The 16,438-nt window shown below is 40.4% G+C and overlaps 1 protein-coding gene across 1 annotated transcript in view; it reads right to left on the reverse strand.

The window, feature by feature from the left end:
- Window positions 1–6,498: 6,498 nt before the first annotated feature.
- Nep1 (M13 family metallopeptidase neprilysin 1) overlaps window positions 6,499–16,438 on the reverse strand; it is a 175,916-nt gene continuing 165,976 nt past the window's right edge. The window contains exons 9-15 of the mRNA XM_080273329.1: window positions 15,564–15,683; window positions 14,051–14,267; window positions 11,035–11,217; window positions 10,038–10,200; window positions 8,037–8,223; window positions 7,589–7,718; window positions 6,499–6,771 (exon numbers count right to left, since the gene is read on the reverse strand). Of these exons, the coding sequence (XP_080129455.1) occupies window positions 6,499–6,771; window positions 7,589–7,718; window positions 8,037–8,223; window positions 10,038–10,200; window positions 11,035–11,217; window positions 14,051–14,267; window positions 15,564–15,683 (1,273 nt within the window). The remainder of the gene's footprint in view (window positions 6,772–7,588; window positions 7,719–8,036; window positions 8,224–10,037; window positions 10,201–11,034; window positions 11,218–14,050; window positions 14,268–15,563; window positions 15,684–16,438) is intronic.

The raw sequence follows: 16,438 nt of genomic DNA on the forward strand, positions 1-16,438 counted from the left end.
TATTCCCTGTGAAACTTAACGAAGCCCAATTGTCCAGCGTTCGGGTAATAATTCGAAGCTTTGCCAGACTGCCCAAGTATCAGTGCCATCATAAAATGCTTCTCACGCAGACTGGCAAACCTTCGAACTAGACTACAGTGTATACAGTGAACGTTGGTTTTCTGTTGTTGTGTGAAGCTCTGGTTCCGAGCTTCATTCATTCAGTGGAAAGGGTAAGGACGAGCAGAAATAATGGTTCATAGTGTATCCAGTCCTACTAATTTCTGACGGCAATTTAAGAAGCTCACGAAAGTAAACCTCTTCAATTCGGTAACGTGTTTGTTATTATTCTGGTTATAGTATTCGAACTGGGTGAGGCCTCTTTGTATGAAGGGGTAACAGAAGGCTATATCTAACCCCTCCAGTTCGAAGCTTTCTTGTAAAGGGAATGAAAATTATTCCTCATAGCCTTAAACATTAAATTCCACTCCTAATGTGTTAAAATTCATAAGTTGTTACACCTTCCAGGATGTTAAATTATATTGTTGATATGTTACAATTCACAGTATTGCAAATCATTCCATAGACATTAAAATCGTCTTGATATGTCAGAATTCAAAGTACTCCTTATAAATCAACAATTTATAATCGTCGATATGTTATCACTGAAAATATGTGCACATTATATTCTTGATATGTTGTAATTATATCTCCTATATTTTTACAGACACTTGCATAAACTTGATATATTTTCATTCAACAAGCTTTTTATAAATTTACAGCAATGAAATAGACATAAAACATATTTGTGTAAGAACTAAATATTTGCTTTTAGTCACATTCAAATAACTTCATTTTATCTCAAAATATTCCTTCCAAATTCACAGGCATTATAAAACTGAGGTATGGAAAATCGCAGGTAAAATACCTATGTATAAACTAAATATTCCTGTTAGAGTCACAAGATGTGAAATTGACAGAGTTCTTGATACACAGTAGTTAAAAGTAAATTACATAAAGGTAAACTAATACGTCTTTAATATATACAAATACTGGAATTAATTGTTCAGGTATCAAGAAAAAAAAAAAGCACAGAGGTGTGGAGAGGATTCTAAGTAATTCTTCTGATAATAAATAATTCAAATGCAAAGATGTGGTGAGAAGTAAAAGATTTCCTGTAGCTTGGCAGACATTCATATAAATATCTAATCTGCAGCCACCTGAAAAAGTTTCGTTTGTCACACCTGTAGTATTGATAGGCTACATAGCAAAAAGAATTATTATACCTGCAAAGAGTGAATACATTTGTTCCACTCGCACAGGAACAGAGATTTTTTTTTTTTTTTTTTTTTACTCTCCAATATATATATATATTTTTTGCAAGTTTACATAATTGTAAGTAAAGCACTTGAAATATAAGCTTGCTGGAAGTCTGCACATATAATATTTAATGCAGTGGTTTCTCAGTTACTGAGTGTGTGTGTGTGTGTGTGTGTGTGTGTGTGTGTGTGTGTGTGTGAGAGAGAGAGAGAGAGAGAGAGAGAGAGAGATTCTACTTAAGTTTTCTCTTATATTAACCAATGGCATTTCAACAGCAGAGTGGTACCAAAAAATAAACAAACTAGAAAGCACTTCCACATAATCCTATCCCTAACTAACATCAAAGAAACAAAGCTCTAGCCGTCACAGTCATTTCTCTCGCGCCACTTGGCTCCAAAAGTACACAATTTGAAAATAAATCTCTTGTGTGTCAACTGGGTAATGGAGGAAGCGGCAGAGACTGACCCCTTCATTATGATGACGCCTTGTTTTATTTCATTCTTGTTGCCTCCAGATCATCTTATTCAGTTCAGGTGAGATTTTCTTCCGAATTTGATTATTTTTCTTTCGCCAGCTTATTCATGTTAGAAGAGACTTCGAATTAGTCGGGTTTTCTGCGTCCCAACGATCTGACTCAGCTTAGGAGAGATTTTTCGAACTGGAAGCGTTAGATATAGCCTTCATTAGTTCTCTCAGCTCCATAGTTCTCTCCTAAGCTGATTAAAACTCTATGGTAGGACCAGGAACAAATGAAAATGTCCTCCTCGCATGTAGAGTTAGGCTTGCAGTCTCCAAACGATTTTTTTCTGCAAAAGAGAGATTTTTCGAATTGAAGGTGTTAGAGAATGCCTTCCTGAACTAAATCCTTCCAGGCTGAATAAAATGGTCTGGTAGCAGCAGGAGTAAAATATGAAAAAACGTCTTCGTCCCCAAGAGGTTATTAAAAGGAGAGGGCACAGCCTCCATCCATCATCAGTTTGGCGACAGTGTATAATATAAAACGTGAAATGGCTATAAGTTATCAGGTATCGAAGGCCGCGTTCTCGTGCACTTGAATGGCTCTCTTAGCGCCTCTTCTTTGGTGATTGACTTGGACATTAGATCTTGTTTATTCTCTTGCACGCTGTGTGTGTGTGTGTGTGTGTGTGTGTGTGTGTGTGTGTGTGTGTGTGTGTGTGTCGAGAGAGAGAAAGAAAAAAAAAAGAGAGAGAGAGAGAGATTGATATAAATATAGGTATACTGTATATTATGTAAATGGTTGGGCCTGTTTGATAGAATCAAGATTTTAGGGCCTGTTTGACAGAATCAAGATTTTGAGAGCTTAAACGACGTGTGGATGACTCTGATTCGTGTCACTAGGCATGCTGTTGATAGTTCTCCCACGTTTGTACTTTTTCTTTGGCCTGGATCCTGTGTCACATCATCCTTAAGCAAGAAAGAGAGTCAGGATGATGATGAATGGTGATCGAATAAATACGACACAAGAGAATATTAGCATGCCGTAGATTGAAATAATCCTGCGAGGAAGAGATATCAGAGAGCCTCCTAAGACCACGAGAACCCCGCCCCTGGAGAGCGAGACTACATATGGTATTATGAGGGAATATAATGAGGCAGAACGATGGGGCGCTTGTCACCGCCGGCCAGAATTTGAGGGAAATGGTGGTTTGTGAGATGAAAGAGCTAGTCACATAAGCCAGTACGGGATTTGAAAGCAGTAAAAAAAAAAAAATGAAAGAACTGAAAAAAAAGACTGGTATCTAAGTGTGCCAGTTTAAAAAAAAAAAAAAATACACCCTGGATTCTCAATGTGTATATTCAAAATGCCAATCCAGTGTCTGAATGCAACAGTCAGGAACACCAGTATTGAACCTGACTGCAGCAATCACAAAACTAGTCTATGATCTTATTGCGGAGGGTGATCTGAGTGTGAAAATGATGTAAACCAGTCTGTAATTTCAGTGTGGCAATCATGAAAACCAGGCAGTGATCTGAGTATACAGAAGCTCTTCATCAAAATACACTTAAAGACGAAACTCAGTTGTTGGCATTTAAAGAGGAGAAGTGTTAGGGAAGTGACTGTGATGGAGGTAGAGGGTGTGATAGTGTGAACTGTGGTAGGGTGAGGCGTGATAGTGCGAAATGTGGCAGTGTGAGGTGTGGAGTGTGACGTGTGGTACGTTGGCTTGTGAAGCTAATGTGAAGTGTATCATTTTCAGACGTGGCAGTAAGGTGTGACGTGCGGCAGTATGTGGTGTGGAAGTGAGATGTGTGTGAGGTATGGTAGTGTGACGTGCTGTGGTGTAAAGTGTGACAGTAGGAGATGTGTGACAGTATGAGACAGACAGATGTAAAATGAGACTGTAAAGTATGAAACTGTAAATGTATTTGAGGTGTTGCGGTATGCAGTAAGCAAGGCAGTGTGACTAATTTGTGTGTGTGTGTGTGTGTGTGTGTGTGTGTGTGTGTGTGTGTGTGTGTGTGTGTGTGTGTGTGTGTGTGTGTGTGTGTGTGTGTGTGTGTGTGTGTTTTACATCACAGCGACTTGCCTAACACCCTGCAGAAAGACAGTAAGACAGGTGGTCGACAGCTCGGCGGTGGGAGAACGTGAGGTAGGTGGTGGAGACTTGGGTGTGACCAGCACGGCAACTTTCGGGCTGAGAAACTCCTAAATTTTAACATCCCAACGCCGCCATGAGTCAAAACATCACCCGAAATTACCAGTCTTGATAAAGTTAAAAAGAAAATCAAACTTAGCCATGAACACGGGTCTGGAGAATCTACTTAACAAATCGAAACTACCCAAGGCATCTCATTCATAAATATAATCTAATGTGTCTGACTTGGCTTCGTAATTATCAAAACGGAATATTACACTATTACTGACAAGAGATGAGTGGTGGTGTGTGGATGATGAGGGAGGGGTTACTATTAATCTTTTATCATAGTGGAAAATATTTTAGGATTAGTCATTTAAGGCCAAAGAGATATGTGGAAATAGTTGTCTCGCTGGTGCTGCATAATAATAATAATAATCTATGTTATGGCCTGCCTGTATCTTTGGTAATAATTGGAGTTCTCTCTACGTAACTTCTAACCGCTTGAATAATTGCTGGTGTTATTCAGTCCGATAAAGCTTTCCCTTGAGATTGAATAATATGGCTTTGATGTGAATAACAGGTGATGTGATAATTCTTCATCTGACATTAGCCCCTTCAATCCGGTGACGTATTTTCAGTTTCGTTCTTGATGCCTTCAGAGATTTTAGGGAATTTGGGAAGGACCTGTCTGACTGGAAGGGAATATGAAGTTTATATCTGACTCATGCAGTTCCAAAAGCCTCCTCCATGCAGAATAAAATCGTCTATAAATACAAGTAATAAAGTGGGAAAAAATCGTCATCGGAATGAGGGAAATAGCCCCTAGAATCAGGTGACATTACTTAATATTCTGCCACCCTACCGCCGGACGATCTGACCCAGTTTAGGGGAGGCCTCTTGTAGGGAAGGGGTTTGAAACAGTCTCCGTTAAGCTCTCCACTACCAGATGTCCTCTCCAGTGCTGAGTAAAATCGTCTGGCGGTAGCAAGAATAAGATAGTACGATTTGTCACGTTCTGTATTGGTTAAAACAATGTGCAGCATGTCATATTATTATTTTATTTTTCATTTATCTCTTTTACTACGATGGTGTCTTTCAGTTTCATTCTTGCTATCTCCAGACGATTTCGTTAAGCTCTGGAGGGTCTATTCGAACCTAGAGAATTAGATACTCAGTAGCCTTCGCAATTATCTTCACCACCAGACGTCCTTCCTAAGCTGAATAAAGTCATCCAAAGGCAAAAAAATGAAATTAGAATCACGTCTCCGGGTTGAAGGGCTTTATATAAAATCACCCTGACTGCAACCCAGCGAGAGAACTAGGGTGGAAGAGGAGTGGAGTTAGTAAAACATTTAAAGAAGTTTGCTAACATACAACATCATCTCTAATACAGCTAACTTTTTTTCTCAGAAGAATAATACATAAAAATAGAAAAATGTTCTTTTAGTATAATGAGATATGTACAGAGGATGTGCCCCTACTTAGCCAGCATTACACTGTACTTCACCATATTACAGTGCTAAATTTTTTACCCTATTTGAATACCTAGTCAGAAAATTGTCATAAAATTATATATATATATATATATATATATATATATATATATATATATATATATATATATATATATATATATATATATATATATATATCTGTTTGTATGTATGTGTGTATGTATGATACAACTTTAATTGGCTTTAATGAAATCCCTGATTATTCGGCTAAGTAGGAGCAGACTTAACACATTTGATAATATTATCTTTGTAAACCTTTGTAAATATGCTTTAGGATCCTACCCCTGAAAAAATATGGTGATGTTAAATACTATATACTGAGAAGTGTTGAGACAGCCTGTACTGCAAGTGGCACCTCCCAGACACTGACATCTTGAATCTACTGTACATCTCGGCCCGCAGTAAGACGTCCCCATCCCGCCCTTTTTTCTCACTCCTGAACACATAATATTTGCCCGTGGATTATCTCCCTTTAGACTTTTATTTATTATCTGTAATAATAATGATATGTTGGATAATCTTTCTAAGACATTTTTAGATCTATAACTGACGATGATATATTACTTCATCAACTCAAAGTTGAATGTCTGAGTACAAATACCTGTTTTTTTTTTGTTTTTTTTTTTTTACCTGACGCTATGCCCCTTCGTCAGCTCAAAGCAAAGTACCCTAGTACAAATATATGTTGTTAATTTTTTTCCACGTATGTTGCTTGTAAGAACAAGACCATTTCCCCTCCTTATTTAACACAAATAACCATATTTTTTCTTTCATTTTCACAGTTATAGCAAAACCATTTCTCTTCCGTATTTAGTATATATATATATCCATTATTTTTTCTTTCATTTTGCTGGTAAGACCTAAACCATTTACCCTCATGCCTAATACACATATCTTTTGTTTTCCTCTTGCGTTTTGCCAGTAAGAAGACCGTTTCCCCTCCGTGTCGGCCTAAGTCACCACACGAAGTGAACTTGAAAGCATCCATTTCTGTTCACGCAGAAGTAAAAGGTTCCTCCGACTGTCCAATGAAGGAGGCTGACATTTGAACTCTGAGTAAAACGACGCGATCCGGTACCAGTCCCTCACCATACCGAACACTTCTTCTTTGGGTTCATCCTGCTACCGACCGGGCAGTTGTACGAACGCGCGAAGTCCTCCGAATTGGACAGAGGGCCGAGGACGCGGATGGGCCCCAGGGAGTGCACGGAGGAACGTATTTTGGAGAGGGCGTCTTCGGGTCGCATCGTGCCGCACCAGATCCGGGCGTAGTTGAGGAAGAAGAGCTGGTCGTGATTAAGTTTGATCCCGGGCAGCAATTTCTCCTCGCCGTTCCTCTCCACCCACTGTCGATAGGCCTGTGGGATGGATGGTTGTGAGTGTACTAGTAATGATTTATTATACTACTTAGCATATACTGAGTATTTCTGAACTTCGAAGAGTTAGTGAATGACGATGTGCAGTCAATTTCACAACGTTTTTCAGTGGTAATGTCATAAAGTTTGGTACTTAAAGTTTCCTGTTTGTGAATTCTGTCAACCTTCACTTGCAGTATTGAAAAATAGGGTTAGGATTATTACCGTAATGATGACATCCCTATCATCACTCAGTGCACCTTTTATGCTATTATCCAGATAAGATGAGCTGATGACACGAAGGAAGGAATGACATAGCTAGGCTTTTATTGGCTTCTCTGTCTGTCTCTCTCTCTCTCTCTCTCTCTCTCTCTCTCTCTCTCTCTATATATATATATATATATATATATATATATATATATATATATATATAAGCAAGCATGCACTCTCTGAGCCAAATTTCTCCTTAGAGATATTCAGACTGTTTTCTCTTCTTATACCAAATTTTGATAATTATGTTGCATTATCATAACTTTGACCTACTGCATATAAAAAAATTCTCGATATACCATTGCCTGACATACTTTTCCATGATATTAATGCTACTGGGGTCACCTCATTATTATTTTATCGAGGTGTTACTGACACAGTCTGGAGCCAGCAGAATTACCTTCAATCATTGGATTCCGCTCGGGCACATTGTATCTCATGTCCAATTTGCTTTTATAAAAATGAAACACCACATTGGCGTGCGTGATTCCAGTATCCCAAACCCAACCTGCCCATTACATGCCCCTTCAGTACCTAACGACCAACGTACCCTATATGCCTGCTTGATGCCACCATTATCTGCAATGTTCTCCCCCTGGGTCATACGGCCATTGATGAACTGGTCCACCTGCTCCACTTTGTAACCTGAGTACTGGTCGATGATGCACTGAGCCCGCTCTCTGAGAGGGGAAAAGGAGAGTCAGGTTAGGTTATACTATATTATGTTATATTACACTTAGTGAGCTTTATGTAAAATTGATGATAATAGATCGCAAGGAGTGTGTACTACTGATTGTAAGGTCCAAGCGTGATACTCGGCTGTGGCAGAGAACAATTTGAGGATTTACAGTTCGGTTAACAACACTTCATTGGTCTTTCACCAGACCTACTCGCATTTTATTTTTTGTATCTGCTCTATCATCCAACCCCATGTATCCACATCAACTCTTACACATCCACATCAACCCCCACATTAATCCACACACATTCCAACCCACCTAAAGGCCTGGATAGTGCGATTATTCCACCACTGCTTCAGGTTGCCCTCCTTGTCGAACTGCCTTCCCTTGTCGTCGAAGCCGTGGGTCATCTCATGGCCGATCACAACACCAATGCCTCCGTAGTTTAGAGACTTGGGCAGGTGTTGAGAATAGAAGAGCGGCTGTAGGATACCCGCGGGGAACACTGGGGAAGCGAAGACAGTTGTAGACATAACGTAATTTGACGACATTGTGTGTGTGTGTGTGTGTGTGTGTGTGTGTGTGTGTGTGTGTGTGTGTGTTACTCCTACTTCTTCCCCAAAAGGCTTCCGTTTTTCTTCTTTTTTTTCACGGTATGAAGGTATCGTGGTGAAAGGATCGATAAGCTTTGATCATAGCTTAGTTACCGTGAAGTGAATAGGCTGTTAACAAAATAGTTCTGAATCTTGCGGTTGGGGATGAACGGGGAAGAACCTTATCCTCACTGCGACGACATAATCTTCATATTCTTGTTAATTTCTGACATTTTGTTCACTATGATAAGCTTTTCAAACTGGTGGGATTGCATACAGCTCTCATTAAAACTTTTCTCTCCTCGGACACTCTCCTAAACTAAATAATCTGTTTGACAGTAATAAGAATAAAACAATCTATACATCGATGAACTAAAGGTATTATCACACCCGCTACTTAGCTTCGGTTGGCAGTCCTTCTATACGGCCTAAGTTCTGAACTAATGAGGCAAGATGACATCCTTAGGTTTCAATGTTACCAGTAAACTTATCTCCCAGGGTTCCTGTGTGAGGGACTGTGCTGGAAGGGTACTAAGCGTATTGCCCTCCGCCCATCGGCTCATTGTCGCGAAGCTCATAGGTTCCTACCCCGGGGCTCCCTTTTTTATTAACTTTTGAATATGCCCAGTTCCGTCCTATACTGAGGAAACTGGGCGCAAGATCTCATTAACCGACTGAGTGGCTATACTTCCCCAGGTTCAGATATTGCTTAACCTCATCCCTGCCTTTCCTCCCTCACCGATGTGGCTATACAAAACTTCTGGTATCAGTATAAATATCAAGACATAGGCGTCCGCACCACAAAATGTGAAAAGTGTGTGTTTTGTGTTCTTCGACTATATTTTTTTTTCTTGGGGGGGGGGGTGAGAACGCCTGGTACCAATAGAAGGCACTTTTCACGAAAATTTCAAAAAGTCACAACATACCATAAGTGGCCTAATAGCTGAGGGAGGAAATGTGCTCTCTTTTGCTATAGTATAACTATGTTTTGGGAGTTTTTCAGCTGTATCTAGCTTCTTAAAAAAAAAAAAAAAAAAAAGTCTAATGCCAATGGAAGGCACTTTTCATGACAATTTCAAAATAATATGGCATGTAACGATTGGCTCAACAGCTGATTAAAAAAAAATGTTGGAGCTACTAAAGCAGGGAAATTTGACAACCCACATGGACAAGAATTTTACACACCAAATTACGGCTAGGTAAGTTCTTCCTTACCAATGAAAGGATGTATTACTTGATGTCTATACGTCATCCAGTGTCTGATATTACCTATCCTTACTCTTGTTCCTCCCTTCCTCCCCTACCGTGGTCTAGAAGGATGATGTTTAGCCATACCTACTGCCGGCCTGAATGGCACCCGTGTAGTTGATAGGTATGAATATTAGCTTTCTTTTGCTTCTCATATCACCAATGTCACTGAAACTGTGGTTGCAGAATGCACTGAGGATGGCGGAGGCGGTGCATTATCTCCTTTGTTATGACGACCCTGCCTTAGGTCAGGCATTCATTTGTGTTTAATCCGTAGTCCCTGCCAGCCTATATGTCCTTACCTGTGCCAGTTAAAAATCAAGTATATGGGAAAAGATTGAAAAGCATTCACTGATCATTCCGTATCCGTGTCCGCGACCCAACCCAGTTCAACCTAACTGACCTAACTCACCCTAACCCAATCCAGTCCATTTTTACTCAGCTTAACCTAGCCTAACCTAACCTCATGTATTCTCACCGATGTCATTGAAGTTGGGGTTGTAGAATGCATTGAGGACAGCAGGAGCCGTGGACCACTTCTCTTTGTTCACGTCCTGCCGAAGACGACCCAAGTTCTTGCTCGCGTCGAACTTGAGCCAATTGAAGATGTTCTGAAGGTGCTGGTTCTCCACGATGGTCAGCTGAGAGAGTGACAGGGATAGTTTAATTTTCAACACCCTTATTACTTAAATCTAGCTGCACCTAAACAGTTATATTTAGGTAGGGGAAAACTCTTGGATATTACAGGAGTTAATGTCATGGAATGTGAGTGGTTTTGCAGCCATTCTTCTAAGCCAATGGTTCCCTAACCCATGGTCGCGATCTAAATGAGGGTCGCAAGGATGCTGCTGAGGGTCGCGGTTTGGTTTGAAAAAAAAAAAAAATAATAAAAATAAAATTTAAGAATGTTAAGAACACAAAATAGTGAAGTTATATTTCCATCACACAGTTTTGGAATATATAGAGTCACTGAGACTCTGGATCAGGAAAAAAAGCCGTGAATAATTAAGCATTGATAAATAAATGGAAACTCCTGACGTATTCAAGTCTTCTGAAAATGTTGTGTTTTATAACACTAAAATATTTACAAGAATATCGGCATTGTAAGAAAAATATATAAATATATACATCAGCTGATATGAATTTATTTCCTAACATGCACGGTGTATTGAGTGGCATTTTGAAATTTGCCTAGAAGCCAATAATACTATTCCAGCTCATGCATACCTCCAATTTTAACATATTTTCCCAGTACTTTCCTTAACTGTGCACACACACACACACACACACACACACACACACACACACACACACACACACGCACACACAATTACAAGAGTCGGGCCAGGGTATCACATTCTACCACTGCCAAATGATTCCCCTCAGCGTGCACATCTATCTCCCGAACACACGTGAAACATCATCCCGTACACTCCAACTCAGCTATCATTTCCATCCACTTTCATCTGACTCACATTATCGTACTCAACAGCCAGTTCGTCGGGTCTGGTCAGCATCTCCGGGTATCCAATCTTCTCGTTCATGGCGTTGGCTTTGTCCCTCGCCACCGCCCTCGTCTCATCGTCCATCCAGTCGTTCTCCTCCAGCAGGTCGGAGAAGGCGGAGCGCAGCGTGTGAATCATCTCTAACGCCGTCTCCTGTGAGTGGGAATTTTGTTTAAGTGGATGAAATAGTTTGCTGTAAGTTTGAGATTATGTAGTGCCAAAATAGTCTCATGTTACTGAAGAGTCATATTACCTGCTTTAATCAGAAACTAAAATTAAATATAATAAGACCTAAGGACTTAAGAATTCTGGTTACAATGAAGAAGTTAAGGCAATATTGGGAACTTTAATTATAATCTGAAACTTTGATCAAAATGGATAAATTGATCAGAATTAGAAACTCCGATCTGAAATGGAAAATAAATATGCGAAAATAAATGCCTACATGTCTCCTATGAATATGATCAGTTGTATGTTGATAGCTGCCTTTTTAATTCATTCTTTTTCTCACTCCTCAAAGTGGGTGGACATCGCATGGTACTTCTCCAGAATCGATGGAGGCAGGAGTGGAGGAGGAAGTGGTTCTCAAAGAACCCGTTTTCTGGCAACCGGGGGAGTCCGAGAGTGCCTAGAACAACAAAATTTTGCAAAATGGTAGACCTTCAGAAAGAACAGTTATAGGCAGGATGGGACTCCAAGGGCCACCCACCATTGCACTGAGGGCGGCAGTCAGGGGTCCTGGACAACAAAAGTATGCATGCACATTTTTTTTTTTTTTTACCTAGGATAACGAAATTTTGCACAGCGATAGGCCTCCACCAAGAGCAGGTTATAAGCATGGTGGGAAATACGAAGGTCGTCCTCCGTGGGGCAAGGGGGGGGGATCCCCCAGGTGTGCCAATTAATATCAATATGCATGGCCAATTTTTTGCCTAGGAAAACAAAATTGTGCATAGTAGTAGATCTCCACCACGAGCAGATTTTAGGCAGAGTGGAAATCACGGCGTCCTCAGATGGGGGGGAGGGACGCAAAATTTTGAAGCTGTGTGCCACCCAGACCAGATCTTAGGCAACGTGTGACCTCTAAACCCACCCCTAACGTGGTGGCCACACCAGGGGGCCCAGATAACACCGGCATTCCTAGCCATGTACAGTGTTTTTTTTTTTAACCATAGGGCATGAAATATGAAATATGCACAGGAGTTTCACCTCCACCCATAACAGGTTTTAAGCAGCAAGGGATCCCCGAGGGCAGCCCCATTTTTTTTTTTTTTTAACCTAGGAAAACTATAATTTGCAAAGTGGGAGACCTTAAGCCAAGACGAAGGTCCAGGCATTCTGTGGCCTGTTGGTTGAATCAGTTCAGTCTGTCTATGCATGTGATGAGAACGTGGAAGTCTTGGAATGATTCACTTCTCCTGGTAGTGTTGTGCATAACAACGGTCGTTCAATTGATGGGTTTACTTGTTGCATAGGTCTGGCCTAAGGGGTTATGAATTCAGTCAGCGCGGATATTTAGCGTTGTCGTTATCTATGTAGAAGAACGAAAATTCGCATTTTCAAGGCACTGGCCCTCCTTGTCTTACTCTATGGCTGTGATACATGGACAGTAAACCGTAATTTGAATCAGCAGAGTGACTCCTTTAGTACTAAGTGCCTTTGTGGGTCCGTCATATATCACTGGTATGACTGAATGAATACTGAGCAACTACTCCCTGAGACTTAATCTAGGTCTGTTACCCTCATAATACGTCAGTGCCAACTCCACTTATATGGGCACATGGCCCGTTCTCCTGTTGTGGATTGGTGCACTGTTTTGCTGTTGTTCTTTACAAAGTACTTCGCTGCTAGTGTGACCCTAGACTCATCTGTACGTGACCCAACGGAATGAGCTGCATTAAGTGGCGTGAGAGGTTTGCATATTGATACATTACAGAGTGGGCAGAATGGATTATTAATCGATTTTATCTTGTGTAGTTAGTGAAGTGGAGTTGAGTCACCAACATCAAATGTCAAGTACCGCATAGTATGTTTTAATGCCTGCAAGAGTGGCTTGTGAGTGGTTCCAGTTGTAGTCTGTCTGTGTGTATAGGGGGGTATGTTATTTTAACATTTCTAAATGTCCTTCTTTCTTTCTTTTTAATGCAATCTTCGTTCAGTAACTGCAAGAGTGATCTAATATTGACGACTGCATATACGGAATACATTTTTATTTCGTTTCTTCTACGATACTTGTCTTTTCGTGGTTGCAAGTCCTTCAGATTGTGAAATATCGGCAAAAGTTATACAGATTCAGTAAGCAAACAGATACATCATAACATAAATTTCATCCTCATATCACACTTTTCCCTCAGAGTTGAAATTACTTGCAAATGAACGCAAACAGAAATGTTAAGAAATTGCATAGTAGCAGGAAAACCAAGAAAAGACGCCCCAACAGCAAAATCCCACTTCTCACAGGGAAGAATATTTCTCCTTGTTTCCCACATTACTTCCTATGTTAAAATTCTCCTTAATGAGCTGTGCCCTTATGGTCATTCAGAGCCTCTGAATGATTCATTCAGTATTATTATATCAACAAAAGACAAACAGATAAAAAATTAAGAAGAATTATTAATTAGATGTGCACAAATACTGAAATTTCATCCACATTTTCCACCTTATTCTCGTGTTTAAGTTTTCCTGAATAACGTCCTCCACAGCCAACCCAAGACTTCGATTAGTCCAGTCGATTTTAGAATACTTGAAATGTCAAAGGAGATAAACCAATGACCAGATTCAGTCCTCAGTTCTACATTACTCTCTTGATTCCATAACCCATTTGCGCTTAGTGTGTACAGTATAGGACGGGAGTGGGCATTTCAAAAGTTAATAAAGAAGGAAACCACTGGGTAGGGACTTATGAGCTTCGCGATGAAACGTATTTTAGAATGTTTGGATATTAGGACAAGGATAAGTCAAAACGCAACTCAACCCTGTTCCTCACCTTACTCTCGGGGTTAAAATTTTCCTTAATAAAGAGCGCCCCAACGGCCATGCCAAGCCTCTTATTGGTCCAATCGATACAGAGGTTCCATCGGTTCCTGTCCGACTGTATCCCAAGCAACACCTTCTGGAACTCGTGTCTTCTGGCCTGGTAGTCTCTGCTCAGGTGCGGGGTCACGTCCAGAACCAGGCGCCACAATACGTAATTCCACAGCACCCTGGAACACGCACATAATTATATTGAGTGACTTACAGAAATTGATAAGTACCAGAAATACACAGGTTACAGAGAATGTACGTGAGTTAGCCATACACAGGGACCTCAGTTACCCCTACAGAAATATGTGGGTTAAAGACAATGCAAGAGTTATCCATACACAGAGACTGGACTTACCCTTACTTACCCTTACAGAAATACATGTGTTGCAGACATACACGATTTACAGAGAGACATAAGTTACCCATAAGTTACCCATCTACAGGAAGACATACATCTGCAGAAAAATATGGCTTATCTATACAGAGAGACATACAGGAAGACACAACTCAAGTTACCCCTGAAGAAAGGCTTGGGTTACCGCTAGAGAAAGACAGGTACTCCTTCAGAAAGACTTGAATTACAGAAAACCAAGAGTGAATGAAAGACATTTGTTAACAATGTTATAGTTATTGTTGTAGTCGCCCCATGCTCATCTAGACGTGAGCTACAAAAAGATATTAAAAACCAAAAGTATGAGAAATTGTTTACAACCCTTACGCTGGTAGTAGCAAAAATGACTGTTTATAAAAGCAGACATAGTTGGTTTGAAATCGTTAGCTGCTATAATTCCCCGTCTCTCTCTCCACTATACCTTCTATAACTCTTAAATTTTTCCGATTATAAAAACTATCTCCATGGTATTCACTTTCAAACTATCCCCTGAATCACCAGCTTTAAGGAAGTGTTTTCTCAATTTTTTTGCAAATGAGATGAAAATATAACATTGCCTTATATCAGATCTATGCATAGTAAGCCATACCACAGAATAAAGGTACAATGGATAAAAGATCGATTTGGGGGACAAATTGCAAGATTAGCAACATCAGCCTTCACAGTTATTTGGTTATTAGTGTAATCTTGTGTTATCAAGACTCAGATAACATGGTCGTCACTGCAGCGTAAAGGTGGTTCCCATTCCCCTTCCAACTCCATGCCTCTAATATAACGACTCGTACTGGCGCTGACAAGGAGCCTACATGTGGTGGCACTGTGCAAAATGGATGGAGCAGCTGCGACGTCCATCCTGGAGCCAAGCCTTCTACTATTTCCCTGCACCTTGCCGTGAGAAAAGTTTTGGTCCGACACTGGTGAAGAACTGTCTACCACAAGCGGGTGCCGGATCCCTGCACGGTGTATGTACTGTACTGTACCCGTAGAATGGCTCCACAGAAGTAGTTGCTTACCTGTGGTCGACGATTCTGCTCTGCTAGACACACCGAGTTTAAGCAACAATAGCAACAATAACAACTCGTACTTGATATCGGTGGAGATGATGATCTTTGCCAGTCGTTTAAGGTATGGCATGGAGTACACCACAATGGGTTCGTCGGGCTCTAGGTCTTTCTCCAGGAAGGCGCCTAAGTAGTCCATCCACCTGGTTATGAGGCAGGTATTAGGATCCTAACCAAATTTTTACAAGATATAAACTCTGTATAGCAATGAGTCGTTGTCTGGTAGGTATTTCTTTACTTTTTATGATTCATTCGAGATTATTTATGAAGTGTTTGGTAGCCGGATGAAAGAACGAACAAGCATCCTTACACATTAACTCAAAAAAATTACAAAACCGTCCCATGGGGAATTTTTCATGAAGGACCTTAGGACTTTTCTGCAATAAACAAAATAATATCTGCAACATAGAGTTATTATCGCAAATAAATTGGTCTGGTGGTAAATGACACTGAAATTCACTCTGGTGTGGTGGTGAGGTGTCTGATCTCTGTAATATGAAAATAAAAGTACAATCATGCAATCTTTTACGTGTATGTTTGTAAATGTAAACGTGGAGATGAAAATATTTATGAACATTGTTTTACATGTGCTTGGTAACTGTACAGGCGGGGTCAATAGCTGTGTCAGATGGAGGTAAAGCTGGAATCAAAAATAGCGCCATAAAAGTCAGTGATGATGAGCGTATGTAACTTCCTTCATCTCTGACTCACGGACACAACTTTTGACCCTGACTGCACTTCCTTATTGACTCACGGACACAACTTTTGAGCCTGACTGCACTTCCTTACTGACTCACGGACTCAACTTTTGACCCTGACTGTGCTTCCTTATTGACTCACGGCCACAACTTTTGACACTGACTGTGCTTCCCTATAGACTGAAGGACACAATTTTTGA

Source organism: Coenobita brevimanus, chromosome 54, assembly GCF_032717465.1.
Source record: "Coenobita brevimanus isolate Jiangsu-jjx chromosome 54, ASM3271746v2, whole genome shotgun sequence".
Lineage (NCBI taxonomy): Eukaryota > Metazoa > Arthropoda > Malacostraca > Decapoda > Coenobitidae > Coenobita > Coenobita brevimanus.